Source organism: Heloderma suspectum, chromosome 2 (genome assembly GCF_057233095.1).
Source record: "Heloderma suspectum isolate Gila_16-S chromosome 2, 16-S_ref, whole genome shotgun sequence".
Taxonomy (NCBI): Eukaryota; Metazoa; Chordata; class Lepidosauria; order Squamata; family Helodermatidae; genus Heloderma; species Heloderma suspectum.
Window position 1 is genome coordinate 297,231,119 of NC_139459.1, and position 16,419 is coordinate 297,247,537.

Consider the following 16,419-nt stretch of genomic DNA (forward strand, 5'->3'; position numbering starts at 1 on the left):
AGGTAAAAGCTCTCAGTTGGTTTTCAGCTTTTCTCTGAGGATTATTTGGATGTGAAAGTGTCCCCAGTTCTCCAGAGATGGAGAGAGAAGGTTGAAACATTTCTCTTCCCACACCACATAGGCTGAGGGGATCCTTTCAGAGATACTCAGGTAAAAACCACCTCACACACAGTCTGAACCCTCAGAAAAGTTCTAACTATCATTTCAGGTGCTACCCCAACTTGAAAATTTAAGCTTCTTGACCCACCTTGAATAGAACCGTTTTCAACTTATGGTGCTATGAATGTTCTCAATTTTAAAACATTTATTTATTGCATGTATACCCTGCTCTTCAGCCAGAAAGGCTCCCAGAGTGGTTTACAGATAAATAAAAACAATTCAGTCCCTGTCCTGAAGCATACAATCTGATCTTAGTGTACTGAACACATAGCTTTGCCAAAGTACATTCTGGAGATTCATGTGTTGCCTTTAAAAACCCTGTTGAAGAATGCAAATGGGAAGGTGTGGCTTTTCCTACCTGTTCCTTCTATCAACCTTTTATTTGTGCTTCTCCTATGCCTGTTTCCTGTGCAGCATACCTTGAATCCGTTTAATTAGTGCTGGCTGGGAAGAGGGTGGATGAAGAAAAGTACTAGGGAATAAACGGATGTGGGATATTTTCCTCAGGAATCTTAAAGGCATAATCTCTGTGTTGCAGCCTGGCAACCCCGCAAATACATGTCTGGGCCAACAGACATATGGGTTATCACAAAGAATGTTTTTGTTTAAATTCACTAGCGAGGTGATCTTACTGAAAACCTTTGGGTCACACTTGGGGCCTGTCCTACCATTAGGCACAGTGACTAGGGATGGGTGAAAGAGCAATATTTGAGATTGCAAACCTGTCTCGTCACTCGTCTTGTGCCTGATTCCCACTTGTGTTTGTGATGTTTGCTCTGTGCGAACAGGAAACCAGCGTAAATTGAGCAGCGATCAAACAGGAGATTTGCACAAGTTTCTCCAAATTTGCTCAAGTTTCCTAATTCGTGCACCTTTCCTCCATATGCGAAAGTGGGGCTGATTCAGGCTACAGAAGGCTGATGGATCCATTTCGATTCGAAAATGCATTGGGGGGTTTCTTGGCTGGTGCCACTGCTGACTCTGTCGAGTCCCTGGTCTGTGTGTGGAATGAAGATCTGACCAGGGTTATTGACTACAGTCATTCCTAGACGTCCTCTCCTACCCACTTCCAAACAAGCTCCACGGTTTACAGAAGAACTGAGGGAGCTGAAGCGGCACGGATGACAACTAGAGCGCCGATGGCGGAAAACTTGCCTTGAACCTAACAACACATGTCATAGAGATCATTTGAAGATCTATCAGGTGGCAATACGTGCAACGAAGAGAGCTTTCTTCTCTACTCGTATCGCGTCCACAAACCTGCACCCAGCTGAGCTGTTCAGGGTAATTAGGGAGTTGAGTCAGGGCCCCCCCACACACGCACACTGAATATGATCTTAGAGCCTTTGGTAGTTTGCTGTGACACCTTTAATGAGTTTTTTGCTGATACAATCTCTCGGATACGAGCCGAGTTGGCTGCTGTTGTGAGAACAGAAATCAACAGTAGGGTGTCCAGCAACTCTGCTTGCATGATTAAACTAGATCATTTTCAGCTTGTGACTCCTGATGATGTGGACAAGCTGCTTGGTTTGGTCAAAAAGACAACTTGCCCTCTCAATCCCTGCCCATCCTGGCTTGTAGTCCAGAGAGGGAAGATGGTAAAGCAATTTTGCTGAGTATTGTTAATGCCTCCCTAAAGGAAGGTAATTTTCCATCATGTCTGAAATTGTTAGACTGCTTCTGAAGAAGCCTTCCCTTGACCCTCTAGACTTCAGAAATTATAGGCTAGTAAGTAATTTACCATTTTGGGCAAGGTAATTGAGAAGGCTGTGTCCATTCAACTCCAAGCAGTCTTGGATGAAACTGATTACCTGGGCCCATTTCAAACCAGCTTCAGAGTGGGATACAGAGTTGAGACTGCCATGGCTGCCTTGGTGGATGATCTTTACCTGGGAATTGATAGGGAGAGTGCATCCCTGTTGATTCTTTTGGATCTCTCAGTGGCATCAACCATGGTATCCTTCTGGATTGCCTGAGGGAGTTGGGGGCACTGCTCTGCAGTGGTTCCACTGCTTTTTCTCAGGACAGTTACAGATGGTGTTGCTCGGGGATAGTTGTTCCTCAAAAAAGGAACTATTAAGTGGAGTCCCTCAGGGCTCCATTCTATCCCCAGTGCTGTTCAATATCTATATGAAACTGCTGGGAGAGATCATCAGGAGGTTTGGGGCTTAATGTTATCAGTACGCTGATGACACTCAAATCTATTTCTCCTTAACATCTTTATCTGAGGAAGGTATGACTCCTCTGAATGACTGCCTGAAGTCGGTAATGGGCTCGATGAGAGAGAACAAGCTGAAATTGAATCCAGAGACAAGACAGCTCATTGTAAAGGGTCCTAATTCAGATATTGAGGTATGTCAACCAGTTCTGGATGGGGTTGTACTCCCCCTGAAGGAGCAAGTTCATAGCTTGGGGGTGGTTTTGACCCAGCCCTTCTCCTGGCACCCCAGGTGGAGGCAATGGTGAGAAGTGCCTGTTACCAACTTCAGCTGATATGCCAGCTATGCCCATTCCTGGAATATGTGGACCTGGTAATGGCGGTGCATGCGCTTTTAACCTCTAGGCTTGATTTCTGTAATGCTCTGTACTTGGGGCTGACTGTATATTTAGTTTGGAAACTTCAGCTGGATCAAAATATGGCAGCCAGGTTGGTCTCTGGGACATCCTGTGGAGACCATATTACACTGGTTTTAAAATCTTTGCACTGGCTGCCAATTTGTTTCCAAGCAAAATATAAAGTGCTGGTTCTTACCTTTAAAGGCTTACGTGGTCTAGGTCCAAGGTACCTTAGGAACTCCTTCTCCCCTACATCCCAGTCTGCCCCCTAAGGTCCTCTGAGGGCTATCTGCTGTGGCTGCCTAATGTGAGATTGGCGGCCACACACAGGAGGACCTTTTCCTTTGCCACCCCTCAGTTGTGGAATAACCTGCCAGTTGAAATGCACCTGCTGACCTCCTTGAAGGTAGGGATGTCAGAGAATTCCACGACGTATCTCGGTGAGGCCGAATGCCGGTGCATTCGCCCCCCGAAATCCATCGTGGAATGGCCTGCCCGCCCCCCGCGGATCCCCTCGGGACAAGACTTACCTGGGGCGGATGTTCTGGATGGCGGTGGCTCCAGCGGCGGTTTCGGCAGCGGCGGCAGCTGGTCTTCTGACCAGCTGCCACCGTCGCCATTTGCAGTCTGGTCTTTTTCTCCCCCCCCCCCCTAGATGTGATAGGCTACGTAAAGACTTACATAGCCTATCTCATCTAGGTTTTTTAAAAAAAAGAAACGCGTACGCAAATGGCGGAGGCTACGGCTGCTGCCATTTGTGTTCCTTATTTTTCGCCGTCTTAGTCTACGTCAATATTTACGTAGACTAAGACGAAGAAAAGAAGGGAACGCAAATAGCGCCCACTACGCTATTTGCATTCCCCTTTTCTTCGTCTTAGTCTACATAAATATTGATGTAGACTAAGACAGCGAAAAATAAGGAACGCAAATGGCGGCGGCCATAGCCGCCGCCATTTGCGTACGTGTTTTTTTTTTTTTACCCAGAGCCCTCCGTGGCTGGAAATCCGGCTCCGGACAGCCCTGGCCTGGGCCTGGCCGGCTGCTCTGCAGAGCCGCCGCGGAGCACAGCCAGCCGTTGAGGATTCCAGGGGGGAGGACCGGATCGCCTCCCCCCCCGCCGAGGATTCCTGGGGGAGGGATGGAATGCTTCCCCCCCCATGAACAGAATCCGCGAAAAGCTAAGTGACTTTCGTACATCCCTACTTGAAGGCTTTTAAGCAGGCATTAAAGATGCTGTTATTCCAGCAGGCCTTGCCTTTTTAGAACTCTTCTTCCTTTTGCTGACTCTTGTATGCTGTTTTTAAGCAGTGTTATTTTAAGCTGTGTTTTATTGTTGGATTTGAAAAACAAATTGTTTTTAGTTCAGAGTTGTTTTTAGTTATATGTTGTTTGTCCGTACGTTTTATGTAAATGGTTTTTAAACACTCTATATTGTATTTTAATGTTTTAACTTTTGTAAACGGCCCAGAGAGCTTCAGCTATGGGGCGGTATAGAAATGTTGTTGATGATGATGATGATGATGATGATGATACAGAGGAAATTTGCACAAATTAGGAAATTTGCACAAATCAAACTGGGAATCGGGAACGGGATGATTGCAAACATGTGTTCGACAATTTACGAATATTGTCAGCGGCTGTGGGCTTCCCCTTGTGTTCAGAAGTTCGAATGGGACATGCGCTCATGTTTTGTGAGCAAAACCAACATTCTCATACATCCCTAAAAGTGACACAACTGCCTCAGGTGGCAGGTGCTGGGGTGCCCTCACCGTCCCCCCTGAATTCCCTACATTAGCTTGCCCCACACCCCCTAGTCTACCCTGCGCAGAAATTTTCTACTGAAGGTTCAGCCAGCTTTTGTATGGGAAATGGTGGCATGGGACATCATCTTGTCTTTCACTCAGGAAGCAAAATGCATTGGGCCAGCCCTAGCCACAGTCTATCTCAGAGTTAGGCATAACCAAACCTAACTTTGCTTTGGGATTGTGGCCCTTATGTTTTTATATAGACCCCAGTCAAAGAGCTCAGCTTTGAAGTTAGTTGGGAAAATGCATACCCTTTTAAATAAAGAAAGAAAAGAACATTTCTGAAGAAATAAAATTACAAGGTGATTGGTATTGTAGTTGCCATAAAACCCTGTTTTGTTTTTGTTTTTACCTTTACAGTTGTCTTTCTCCTGGGCAGTCATGCATGTAGATAGATGTCTGCTATTAAGAGGAAGTGACTGATAACCACCAAAATACAGCTATCACAAAAATAAAACAACTATAAAATCCTTTGTAGCAGACGCACTAATAGCATTTCAATAGAAGTTTATAGTTAACAAGCATGAACAAATTGAGCAGAAGAAAGATAAAATGTAACATAAAACCTCCTATATTCAGGAAGTATTGACATCAGATCATAGTTTATGAGAATCTTTGAAAAAGAGCATTTCAAACGGGAGAGCAAAAAACAAGCATTTATAATAAACACAACAACTTGATCTAACATTACTTTGTTTACATCTGTTACCAATAGATAATGAAAGGGTTCAATTTGGGAACAAATGTACTCATGTAGTTTCCGCTCATTTCAAGGTGTCTAGTACAGGAGGATGTACTAATGGGCTGTGTAGGTCACATTCTTATGGTCAAGACATTTTTATTTGAATATATGAAGATGGCTTATACTGAGTCTTAATACTATTGACTCATCCTGCCCAGTCTGGTCCACTGTGTCCGGCACTGAATCTTCTTTCCCACCTCTGGATCCTTAGCTCTAGGGATTGAATCAGCAACTTTCTGCATGTAAGATGCGGTTCTCTCATCAACCTATGGCCATGTGCTGTTCAGATTAAGATGAATCCTGTTCAGGTAATCTCCCATTCAGTTCTCCTATTCAGATTGAGTTTGACGGGTTTTGTTTTTTAAAACCAGACTATTCCTTATCTCTTTATTTGTTCTTCGTAGTTTGGCACTTTGTACCACTGAAGAGCAAACTGAAAACATTTTGGGTTCTCTTATATCTCCATTATCAATCATGGGTCTCCTCAGATCATGATAGCTGCCAAATTACCACATAGGAACCACAATTGTATTGGAATATTGGAGCAGGTTCCTCAGGATATTCACAATGACATAAGTGTATCATGTGGACAAATCCTACTTTTTGATTTGAAAGGAGCTACTTTTGTCTCAAATATATGTTCATCCTTACATTTCATTGCTATACACCATTTTACCCAATCTAATCCCATGAAGCTGTATGCCAGTCTTTGCCATCCTGGTGCCTTCCAGCTGTTTTCAGTTAGAAATCCCAGCATTTCTGGCCATTGGCCATACTGGCTAGGGCTGATGGGAGCTGAAGTCCAAAACATTGGAGGGCACCAGGTTGAGGAAACCTGCCTTATACCTTCAATGCTTGGTGCTGTTAGGTAGAAGACACTATTCTAGAATCATAAATAAATGTCTGAGGGAGAAGTAAAATACAATGACCTGGTTCATACTATCAAAACAAGCTACGGTGGCTTGTGACCTGTGACACATGCTGGGTGAGATTTGCATTATCGCCACCTGGCTGTGGCTTATCATGTCATCCGAACCTGGGTGGTATGGCTTGTTGGAGGGTTAAACAATCCTCAAATAACCCATGGCCTATTGTAAGGTGGCTTGTTTTGAGCGTGTGAACTGTCCCAATATCTAATATATCTCAGTACAGTTGAACCTGTTAAGATGGATAGGGAGATTGAGCATGATGCTGATATAGTTAGGGTAACTGAATATTTTTAGGGTAAGTTATATTTTTATCAGTACTTAAAGGTGTAATGCATAAGGAATGCAGCATGGTGTGTTATTTGCATTACTGTTGTGATATGTGGAAACTGTTCACATTTCTGTACAGTTTCTTTTTGTTGTTTAATTGTATCGAGAAGAAATATTGGGGTCTAAATTCTTTCCTCAGAAAGCCATGTAGCTTCATAAATCAATATTTCTGTTATGTTTTATCTGAACCCAATAGGGAATTTTCCAAGGAAAGAGAAAAAGCCAAGGCTAGAGGAGATTTTCAGAAGCTGCGTGAAAAGCAGCAGCTTGAAGAAGATCTCAAAGGCTATTTGGACTGGATTACACAAGCAGAAGATATTGACCCTGAGAATGAAGAGGAAGGTGATGGAGAAGGCAAACGAAACAGTATGTCAAGTCTTCTTAATTCATTACTACTGAAAAAAGAATATACTGTTCTTTAGAAAATACTTATATGGGAGACACTCTTGCTCACATAATATCAGGATGTATTTAGTTAGTTTTATACCCTGCTTTTCAATCCACTAGAATTCCCTGAGCAGCTTACAAATTAAAATATACATGAATACAATAACAGTTCATGTAATAACATTAAAAACAAGTTTTGCAGAATAATCTATAATAAATTGATAAATTTTAGGCTTTTCTAAAATAGTACATTTTTCAAGTATAAGTTGATGTAAAGTATTTTTTACTTTTGCTTTTTTCTTCTAATGGACATGTTATTTAAAAACATACAATAAACAATATTTTATGTATGTATGTATTTATTACATATCTATTCCACCCAATAGCTGAAGCTCTCTGGGCAGTTACATATTAGATAAACTCCAATGCAAAATTCCTGATGAGTTTTCTTGAACTGGAATATTAACTACAAAGAGTTCAACCTGCATTTCATATGAAACACCCATTGCTTAGGAACAAACTAGATATGATTCAGGGATCCATGGTTAGGATGGATAGTGTTTTTAAAGTATTTATACCAGGCGTGTGTGTGTGTGTGTGTGAGAGAGAGAGAGAGAGAGAGAGAACGAGAGATTTGGGACATCTCTACATTAAAGGAAAATCTGGGAGCCCCCCCGGAGCATTTTCTTCCATCTCTGTGGCATGATGAGAATTGGCTCATTAGACAAGGAATGCGGCCCTCACCACCCCGTATATGTTTCAGTGAAAAACAACTGAAAAAGTGACTGAAAAATGGTTGTGCACCCCGTTGTATTTAAATATTTCATTTAAACTGTTTTTTTAACTGCACTTTTTGCTGGGGATAGCACAGGAGGGGCCCTGGATGATGACAGCGTAATGTAATAGACCCACAAACTTCCATGGGTGGCCAGTCACGAGTGCACTATAAATGCTGTGTGTAAAGACAACCTTGGATTGGAACCATGACACTATGGAAAGGGAGGGTTACCTCTTTACTCCCATGCTGGGTTTTTTCTTGATTTAAATTACTTCCTGTGCAGCTGCTATTTGTCCCACAGGTAGGAAAAAAAAAACCAGACGTGTGTATGATATCTGCATGTTTTGCCCCATGGAGTAAATATCAGGTTTGGAGAGGAGTGATTTTAACTGGGAAAAATGGCACGTTGGTGGGAAGTCACAAGGTGTTTCCCAGCCTTGTGACCTGATTCAATTCAGCACCCACTCCCCAGTGCTGCAATTAATTGTGGGTGGGGGTTAGCTGCAGGGATGATGGCCTGGGGCTGAGAATCCCCAACTTTGAAGCAATTAGCGCTATATCTTTATTTCATTTTTGAATGTTTATATCCCACCTTTTAAGACAATGCCATTCTAATTAGTAGGAGCTTGGCTTGGGCTTGGGTTTTTCTGGCAGAAGCAGCGCAGCCTCCTGCCTGCTCAGTACTATGCCATTCATCTTAGCCATCTGCAGATTGAATAGCAAGGAATGATTTGAGCTGCTAGCAGGAAGTGCAGAAGGGCCATGTCGCCCTGGGATCAGATGAGCGCTCAGACAATTCAGGTGCTTAGGAGAGCAACTGGGCTAGGTTTGCACAGACCTGCTGCCTTCTTCCTGGAGCTCAATCCAAACTGCCATTGCTCTCTTTGGCAGCTGATTTGACTGAGTCTTTAGGTGACTATGTCATTGCAGCCATTGGGTGACATCCAATTGTGTTCATCCACCAGTGGAATGGCATCCACTAGTGGAGTGGATTCCCCTTTCTTCCTGCAGTCCCATGACTCCTCAGTCTGCTCTAGAGAGTTGGGGGACCTTCCAGAGAAGATTTTGGGGGTGTGTGGGAGGCTGCACGGAGATAGGAGAGGATGAGAAAATTCTGTCGCAAAGTCTGCTCATGCAAACCCCTCAGTCATGATCTGTAATAATTCAACATGGATATTAAAAATGTACATGCACATGTATGCAGGGCTGGGATGTAGATAAGCTATATCATTGGGATCTAGCAATGTTTGTCATAGCGGAAGACAGGAATGCCTGGCATGCTATGGTCCATGGGGTCATGAAGAGTCGGACATGACTTAATGACTGAACAACAACAAAAAATGTTAGACTACATTTTGTCATACTTTAATGTTTACCGATGCTTGTAAACACAATCATAAGATTGTTTTATTTGGATTCAAAAATGTAATAGAAAGTCCTTTAAACAATGCAGTAATTTTCTAAAGAGTTATGTTGTAAGCATTAAGCCAGAGTATTAAGTATTAGAGGACCAGGCTAGAAAGTATTGACATGACAGCTAGTTTTGCATCAGTTGAAAAACTCTTTAACATTGAATTTTTCTGTGTCTTCACTGACTCTTTTTAACTGCTTGGAGAGTCGGTCCACAGATGTGTGAAAAGAAGGCAGAACTGGCCAGCTGGGAAGCCCCCTGCCTTTTCAGTCTTGTTCCTGGAGCCAGTGATAGCTATAGAACAACCCCCAAAATTACCTATCAACATTTTGTGGATATGGACAAAATTGGTCCATCTGGAGAGCTAATCCATAGTGCTTGTAAAATGAAAACAACAATTTTAGCCACTTACTTAGCTAATTTTAGAATCAAGAATGTCTGGCTCTGACAGTATCCATACTATTATCTTCTTTGCCCCACTCAAGCTTCCCGTGTTGTTTTGGCTTATTGTGAATGGCATGTTAAAGCAGCAGTTTGTGCCATATTAAGTAACATACTGCAATAGAACACTTAATGTTTTAACGATAATGCTATGGAATATATTTCTGACTAGCTATTTGGAGTAGACAACCGACAGGAAGCTCTGGCATGGGCTGGTCCATGAAGTCATGAAGAGTCGGAAGCGACTGAACGAATAAACAACAATGATATTTCTGAGCAGCTTAAAATGTAGCTATTGACAGGAAAGTAACTAAAGTTACATAAGCCCATTTATTGGCCTGCTTTTAAAAAAATCTATGTTAGAAAATCTACACTTCCCAAAACGCAACGTAGAGCGACCTGTGAAATAGTACAGATACCTCTTCTTTTAATTCTGGTGAAGATGCTGCCACTTAAAATGCCTCTGTGATAACCATAGATAGGTTACAGAAAATTAAGCACTTGCTATCTTACGTGAGAATGACATGCACTTTGTCAACTGATTTCTTCAATGAGTCTAATCAGAGCGACGCTGGTTGTCCTCAATGATGGGTTGTTGTTGTTTTTTACACTTGTGCTGCAGCAAAGCTTTTGTTTTCATTGGTGCAGAATGCTGTGTTGTGGTAACGGCCAAATGTAATACAAAACCTATTGAACTTAACATTACATTACATGACTTCTAATCCTTTATATAGCATACCTTGCAAGATGATTTATAGACTTCCCAGTCTTTGCAACAGCCCTACAAGGTCATTTTTAATTCCCAGGGTTTTTGGTGTTGTTTTAGAACTGAGATCGAAAAAAACTGGATATGATTAGGACTGTCATGGCCATGGACTGAGAATCTATGGGTAAACTGGTATCTGAATGTGCAGGCCAATTTGAGGCATGATTACCTGGAAGCAAGTCCCAGTGCGTTCAATGAAGCTTATTCCCAGATTAATGTGCATAGGATTCTAGCCTTAATCTTTCAGATCAATGTCCACCCCTGTCTCCTTTAGAATAGGTGACACTGATTCACAGAACTACAAATAGGGTTGGCTTTATAATAGGTTGTATCCATAGCTGGCTGTTTGCCAGTGGATCATAAACCACTGGCAGCATAGATTTACTCTCCCAACAGCAGCATTTGGGGCATGTGCAGGGGGCTATGGGGCATGGGGGTGGGGAGAGCAAGGGGAAGCCCCATTGTTCAAAGTTGAATTTAACCTAAAATGCCAAGATGTTTGCCGGCCTGGATGGAACATGCACATGGTGGACTGGCTGTCATAAAACACAAATCTCTGGTATCACTCCCTGTCATGAGCTGTGTGCTAATATCCACATAAGATTTATGTCTGTGGGAGTTGGCACATTCAACCCAGGCAGGCAAAACAGTTAGTTTGAGTTGAAAGACAAACCCAGTTTGCGATTCTGTGAATCAGCCCTTAGTCTTTATAACACCATGTGATACCCTTGTAAAGCTATCTGGATGCTAATTACTAATCATTGAATAGAAGGCATTGAGTGATCTGTGTGTTAGAAATGACTCACCTCAATTCTCTCAAAATCTATTGTGAATCCTCCCCCAGCTTGGCCAAGAATGCCAAATTACTGTAAGGAGTAAGTTAATTTAGGCAAGGCTGTATGCACTCCGTACTCTTTTAAAAAGCAAAATTTTGCACCAAAGAAAACTGATTTTAAGAATACAGGAAGCTGCCTTATCATATCACTGGTCCATCTAGTTCAGTACTGTCTGCACTAACTGGCAGCTGCTTCCCAGGATTTCCCCTGGAAATGCCAGGGAGTTGGACTAGTCTGCCACTAAGCTACAGCCCTGCAACCTGCATCAATCTCAGAAAACCCTTTGGCATATATTTGCTGCTTTTATATAATGCTGCTTCTGGTAATCATAGGGAGAGACAGGAAGCTATGCAGGAACCTGAAACCTCACCCCAAACCACTGGAAATCCTTTTCAGCATGTGCACATATAAACCACCACTCCTCCCAATAGCTCCCATAACCATTTGGCTTCAGTGCTCATGTTACAAGGGAAGAGATAGGGGCCTGTTAAAGGAACCCAGAGGCCCCACCTCTGACTCCCCCCACCAACACAATTTTACTCAGTCCTAGATTTAGGTTGATAATATAGCCAGTATAGTCATTCTGTGTCACATCTCAACTTGCTTGCACTGAATGTGGATCCTTTATTGTTTTCTGCACTGCTACTGCCGCCACCTACTGTATTATTGATGGGATTACATGTGTGTAACATGAAGGGGTTACGCTGGCTGATTTATTAGAGGACAAGAAGAAAAGCAGATTTAGCTGTTGCCGTGGGTCCAACAAACACGGTAAATGTGTCTTGTTTTGCCGTGGGATGTTTCAATCTAAGCAATGAGTTCTGAGTGCTATTGCTTAAACACACACACGCACATACTGGGAATAAATATATTCTCTAAAGTGTGTGTGGACACACATCTTGCATGGAAGTGATTTGCAGTTTGAATGCATGCTTCAAAGAGATTGTTGCTGTGGTGCTTTAAAATGCTGAAATTTCATTTATACAAATTTCCAAAGAATTGCTCTCGATAAAACTAAAGCATGTCATCTAAAAAGGCAAAGAAGCCAGATATGAGTACATCACATTAGTTCCAATGTGATGCAAACCATAAAGCTTTTCAAGAGTTCTCATAATATAATGGAGCATAGGGTGAGAATGATATTTTGCAGAACAGCTCAAATTTATTGTTTCGGTATTTTTGTTCTCGATGCCATATTTATCTAACTTACTAAAATGTTAGAAATGCAGGTAATTATTTCCATTTAATGTTTGAAAGGACATTTTTAGATAACATTTGAAAAAATGGATTGTTTTCAGAAAATATATCCATGTCCATTTTGCATATTTAAGTAATGGCAAACTTTGACAACATACCAGGGTGGTGACAATTAGGACACCTACTTGAGTGTTTTGTTCTATGCATTTATTTGGTTCCACTTGCCCCCTCCGGTGAAATGCAAGCCATAAAGTTCATAATGGAGAAAGAGAGAGAAAGATGTGGCTGCTGATGGGCTGATCCAGTCCCCTGCACATCCTACACTCCCACTAGCATGTGACCTGCTCTGTCCCTGTTCCTTTGCTCTGTGGCAGCCCACCCATAGACAGAGAACTGTGTGGAGAATTGGGAGGGCTGAGCACATCCACTGGTCCCCATTGAGGCCAAACTGGACTGGTCCCCCCAGTAAATAAATGTGTGCCTTTAATCTGTAGGATACTTGTTAGCCCAAGCTCTCATAAGCTTATGTGTTTGTTTGTTCAATTGGTTTGATGTTATTTTTCATTCTTCAGCTGTTTAAGCTATTTTGCTTTTGGCATATGTGATTTGTACTGGATAAAATTAAAGTCCTGCTTGCAGATGCATAATAATGCTTTCTTTTATAGTCTCATAGTGAATTTAGTTTTTAACCAGTTTTGAGCAAAACTAGCTTTGCCTTTGGAAAACTGGAGGAAAGACAGACTGGGTATTGCAGGAGGAGCATTGCAAATAAGTCCACAAAGATGATTAGGCTACATAAATGTGGCATGGGAAGCAATATATAGTGCAGAAGAGGCTGGCCTCACCTTGCCCACACTTCCCACCAGCCACTGTAAAACTGCTTCCTCCATTTCCTGATTGGAAGTACTTCTGGCCTCTGAGCTCCACCAGAAAAAAAACACTGCTGAGAGGAAGCAGTTTCTGTGGGAAAAGAGCCAGAATCTAAACACAGGTAGCCTGAGGTGTTTCAAGTGACTTGATTATCTTAAATATTCATAAAATACAATTTTATTTTATAAAATTTTAAAATAGCAGCTTAATACTTATCAGCCATCCCAAGGCCTTTGCACTCAGTGGCCAGAATGCTGTAAGGCAGGAACAGGTATACGAATTTAGGGCACAATCCTATGGGGATAGGAGGCCGCCTCTGAACTCGGAGGTGACCGCCTATCCAATGCAGGGCAGAAGATGCATGGAGGGGATCGTCCCCTCTGCGCTTCAGCCACCCTGCATTTGCAGCTAGACAGACGATTGTGGCTGTCTAGCCACAGAAAGGTGGAGTGGGGGAAGCGGCTGCTGGACGACACGTAGGATGTGTCGTACTGGCATTTCTGCATTCCCTGCCCTGCAACGCCCCCCAGAATGTCCTGTTTTCACTGCTCTGTGCTCTTCTAAGTGCAGAGCGTGGGGCCATTCCGAGCTGCCTGTGAGGCAGTGCAGGAGGGGGGGACATCAGTTCTCCGGGAACTGAACTTGGAATGCTGGTTCCAAGGTCGATTCCCAGAAACCAGCATATCCTATGGCCGTCTAGCCACTGACTAGCAGCAATAGGATTGCTCCCTTATTTGCTTTATGGATCACAATTTTTAAAGAAATTGCAGGCATCCAACCCCCCCCCCTTTCTGAATTGTGCTTATAGCAGGGGGGAAGGGTTAAGACCCTCCCATGCTAGGTTCCTGCTCTGGATCAGGCCCCCTGCACCTACTCTAGAGTAAAAAAGCAGAACAACATCTGTTTTGGTCCATACTGAACAGTTTGGGAGAATATTGTCTGCACACTCTCCCTATGTTTCCACAAATAGGAGAACTAGAGACTGTTACTTGTTTTTTAAATACAGGCTGAACATTCAGGAAAGGGGCCTGGAATATCTCTGAAGGCTCAGCCTCCAAGGAAACCCTGTGGCCATGACCCTGGAGTAATCTAACCAATTCAGAAAAAAGGAAGTAAGGCGAGTTAGGGGATACCTTTATTAGAACATTTTATCTATAAAGCAAAGGCATCTGTTAGTTCTGCCAGTCACCATGTGTACAATGTTGACAAATTGACTTTCCTCACAATGGAATTTCAGGGCTTTTCTGGATGATAATCCTGCCCTGCCCTTAGCAGTGTTCTTCATTAGTCCCAAACCAGTGTTGGTGGCATACTATTTGATTCCCACGTAATTGATTCAAGGGTAACCTTGTTGCAAGGATTCAAAGACTAGTAATGCTGTTGTTTGAATAATTTTTAAACAGGTTCTGCTTTATCAGGGAAGAGCATGCTTCAAAGCTAGAGAAGGAGAGCATATGGCCCCTAAAAATTAGCTAGGAGCCAAGAGTAGCCATTCAAGTATTCACTAGTTTTTTAAAGGGCTAGATGGACACTCACTTGGTTAAGCAGTATAGTGGAGAAATGCTCCACCTGTTGTGAACCTTAAAAGAAAAAAATTAAAAGGCGTCTTCACTCATAATGAGTGTTATTTTCACAGGCATTATCCAGTAGGTGCTTGGTGACTCTCTCATGTCACATTCCACAGAGAACTTGGGATAAGAATGATGCACTAACTACCTTGTCAGGGGAAAGGTCACATTTTGCAACAACAAAATATTAGTGTTCAAGAGTGTTGGAAAAATTGGATAGTCCAGCAGCAGAATTGTTACCTTGAGGGGAAGAAGACTAACGGGTCACTAACAATAGATGACTAACAGCATGATCCTAGGCATATTTACTCAGAAGTAAAAAAAAGGCAAACTCCATGTTAGGCATAATTAGAAAAGGAATTGAGAATAAAACTGCCAATATCATACTGCCTTTATATAAATCTAAGGTGGATCACACTTTTTATACTGTGTACAGTTCTGGTCACCACACCTAAAAAAAAAAAGATACTGTAGATCTGGAAAAAGTGCAGAAAAGGGCAACTAAAATAATCAAGGGGCTGGAACAACTCCCCTATGAGGGAAGGTTACAGCAGCTGGGAATTGTTTAGCTTGCAAAGAAGGAGGGTAAGGTGAGACATGACAGAGGTGTACAAAATTATGCATGGTGTGGAGAATATGGATAGGGAGACTTTTTTCTCCCTTTCTCAAAATGCTAGAACCGGGGGTCATCCCATGAAACTGGTTGCTGGGAGATTCAGTACAGATAAAAGGAAGTACTTCTTCACACAGCACATAGTTGAAGTATGGAATTCACTACCACAGGAAATAGGGATGGCCACCAGTTTAGATGGCTTTAAAAGGGAGTTAGACAAATTCCTGGAGGAGATGGCTATCAATGGTTACTAGGTTTGATGGCTATGCGCTACCTCCAGTATTAGGGGCAGTATGCCTATGTACACCAGTTGCTGGGGAACACGGGCAGGAAAGTGCTGCTGCACTCGTGTCCTGCTTGTGGGTTCCTGGTCAACAGCTGGCTGGCCACTGTGTGAACAGAGTGCTGGACTAGATGGACCCTTGGTCTGATCCAGCAGGGTTCTTCTTATGGTCTTACATTCTTAAGAAAGTTCAGTAGAGCTTATCCCCAGGTAGGATTGCAGCCGAAGATTTATGCAAATTGTTTGGAAAGGCCTTTAAATGAAATGGAATAGGTCATAATGCGGGCTGTGCAACTAATGTCACATATGGATTGAACTGGACTGATTGGGATGGTGTGTCTTGGATCTGAACCCCTGAACCAGGGAAGGCTGGTGGCTCCAATGTTGGTGGGGCTGTGATTCAATTCTGGTTTTTAGTCAGAACCAGTCAGACCTCTAAAGGGGCTATCCAGGGTGCTGAACCTAGCCCCCAAATGGGTTCAGCACCTTGGATAGCTCCTTCAGACTTCTGACTAGTTCTGACTGAAACCCAGAATGGAATCACAACCCCACCAAACGTGGAGCCATCAGCCTCCACTGCCCTGAACCTGTTTCCAAAGCTGGTTTTAGGATTTAGAGCCCTCCTCCAGTGATTGCCATGTCCCTGAGGCTCCTCAGCCTTCACTCTGCTGCTTAGTGTCCTGCACTGGCTCTTTTTCAAAAGTAATGCATGTCTGGACACAGCCTTTCCTCAAACAGCAACGGCGACATG

At 42.8% G+C, this 16,419-nt stretch overlaps 1 protein-coding gene across 2 annotated transcripts in view; it reads left to right on the top strand.

Annotated features, from left to right (window-relative positions):
* CACNA1D (calcium voltage-gated channel subunit alpha1 D) overlaps positions 1–16,419 on the top strand; it is a 302,650-nt gene that overhangs the window by 158,458 nt on the left and 127,773 nt on the right. For both annotated transcript variants that reach the window (XM_084832473.1, XM_084832474.1), the window contains exon 9: positions 6,715–6,884. In XM_084832473.1, coding sequence (XP_084688599.1) covers positions 6,715–6,884 — 170 coding nt within the window. The remainder of the gene's footprint in view (positions 1–6,714; positions 6,885–16,419) is intronic.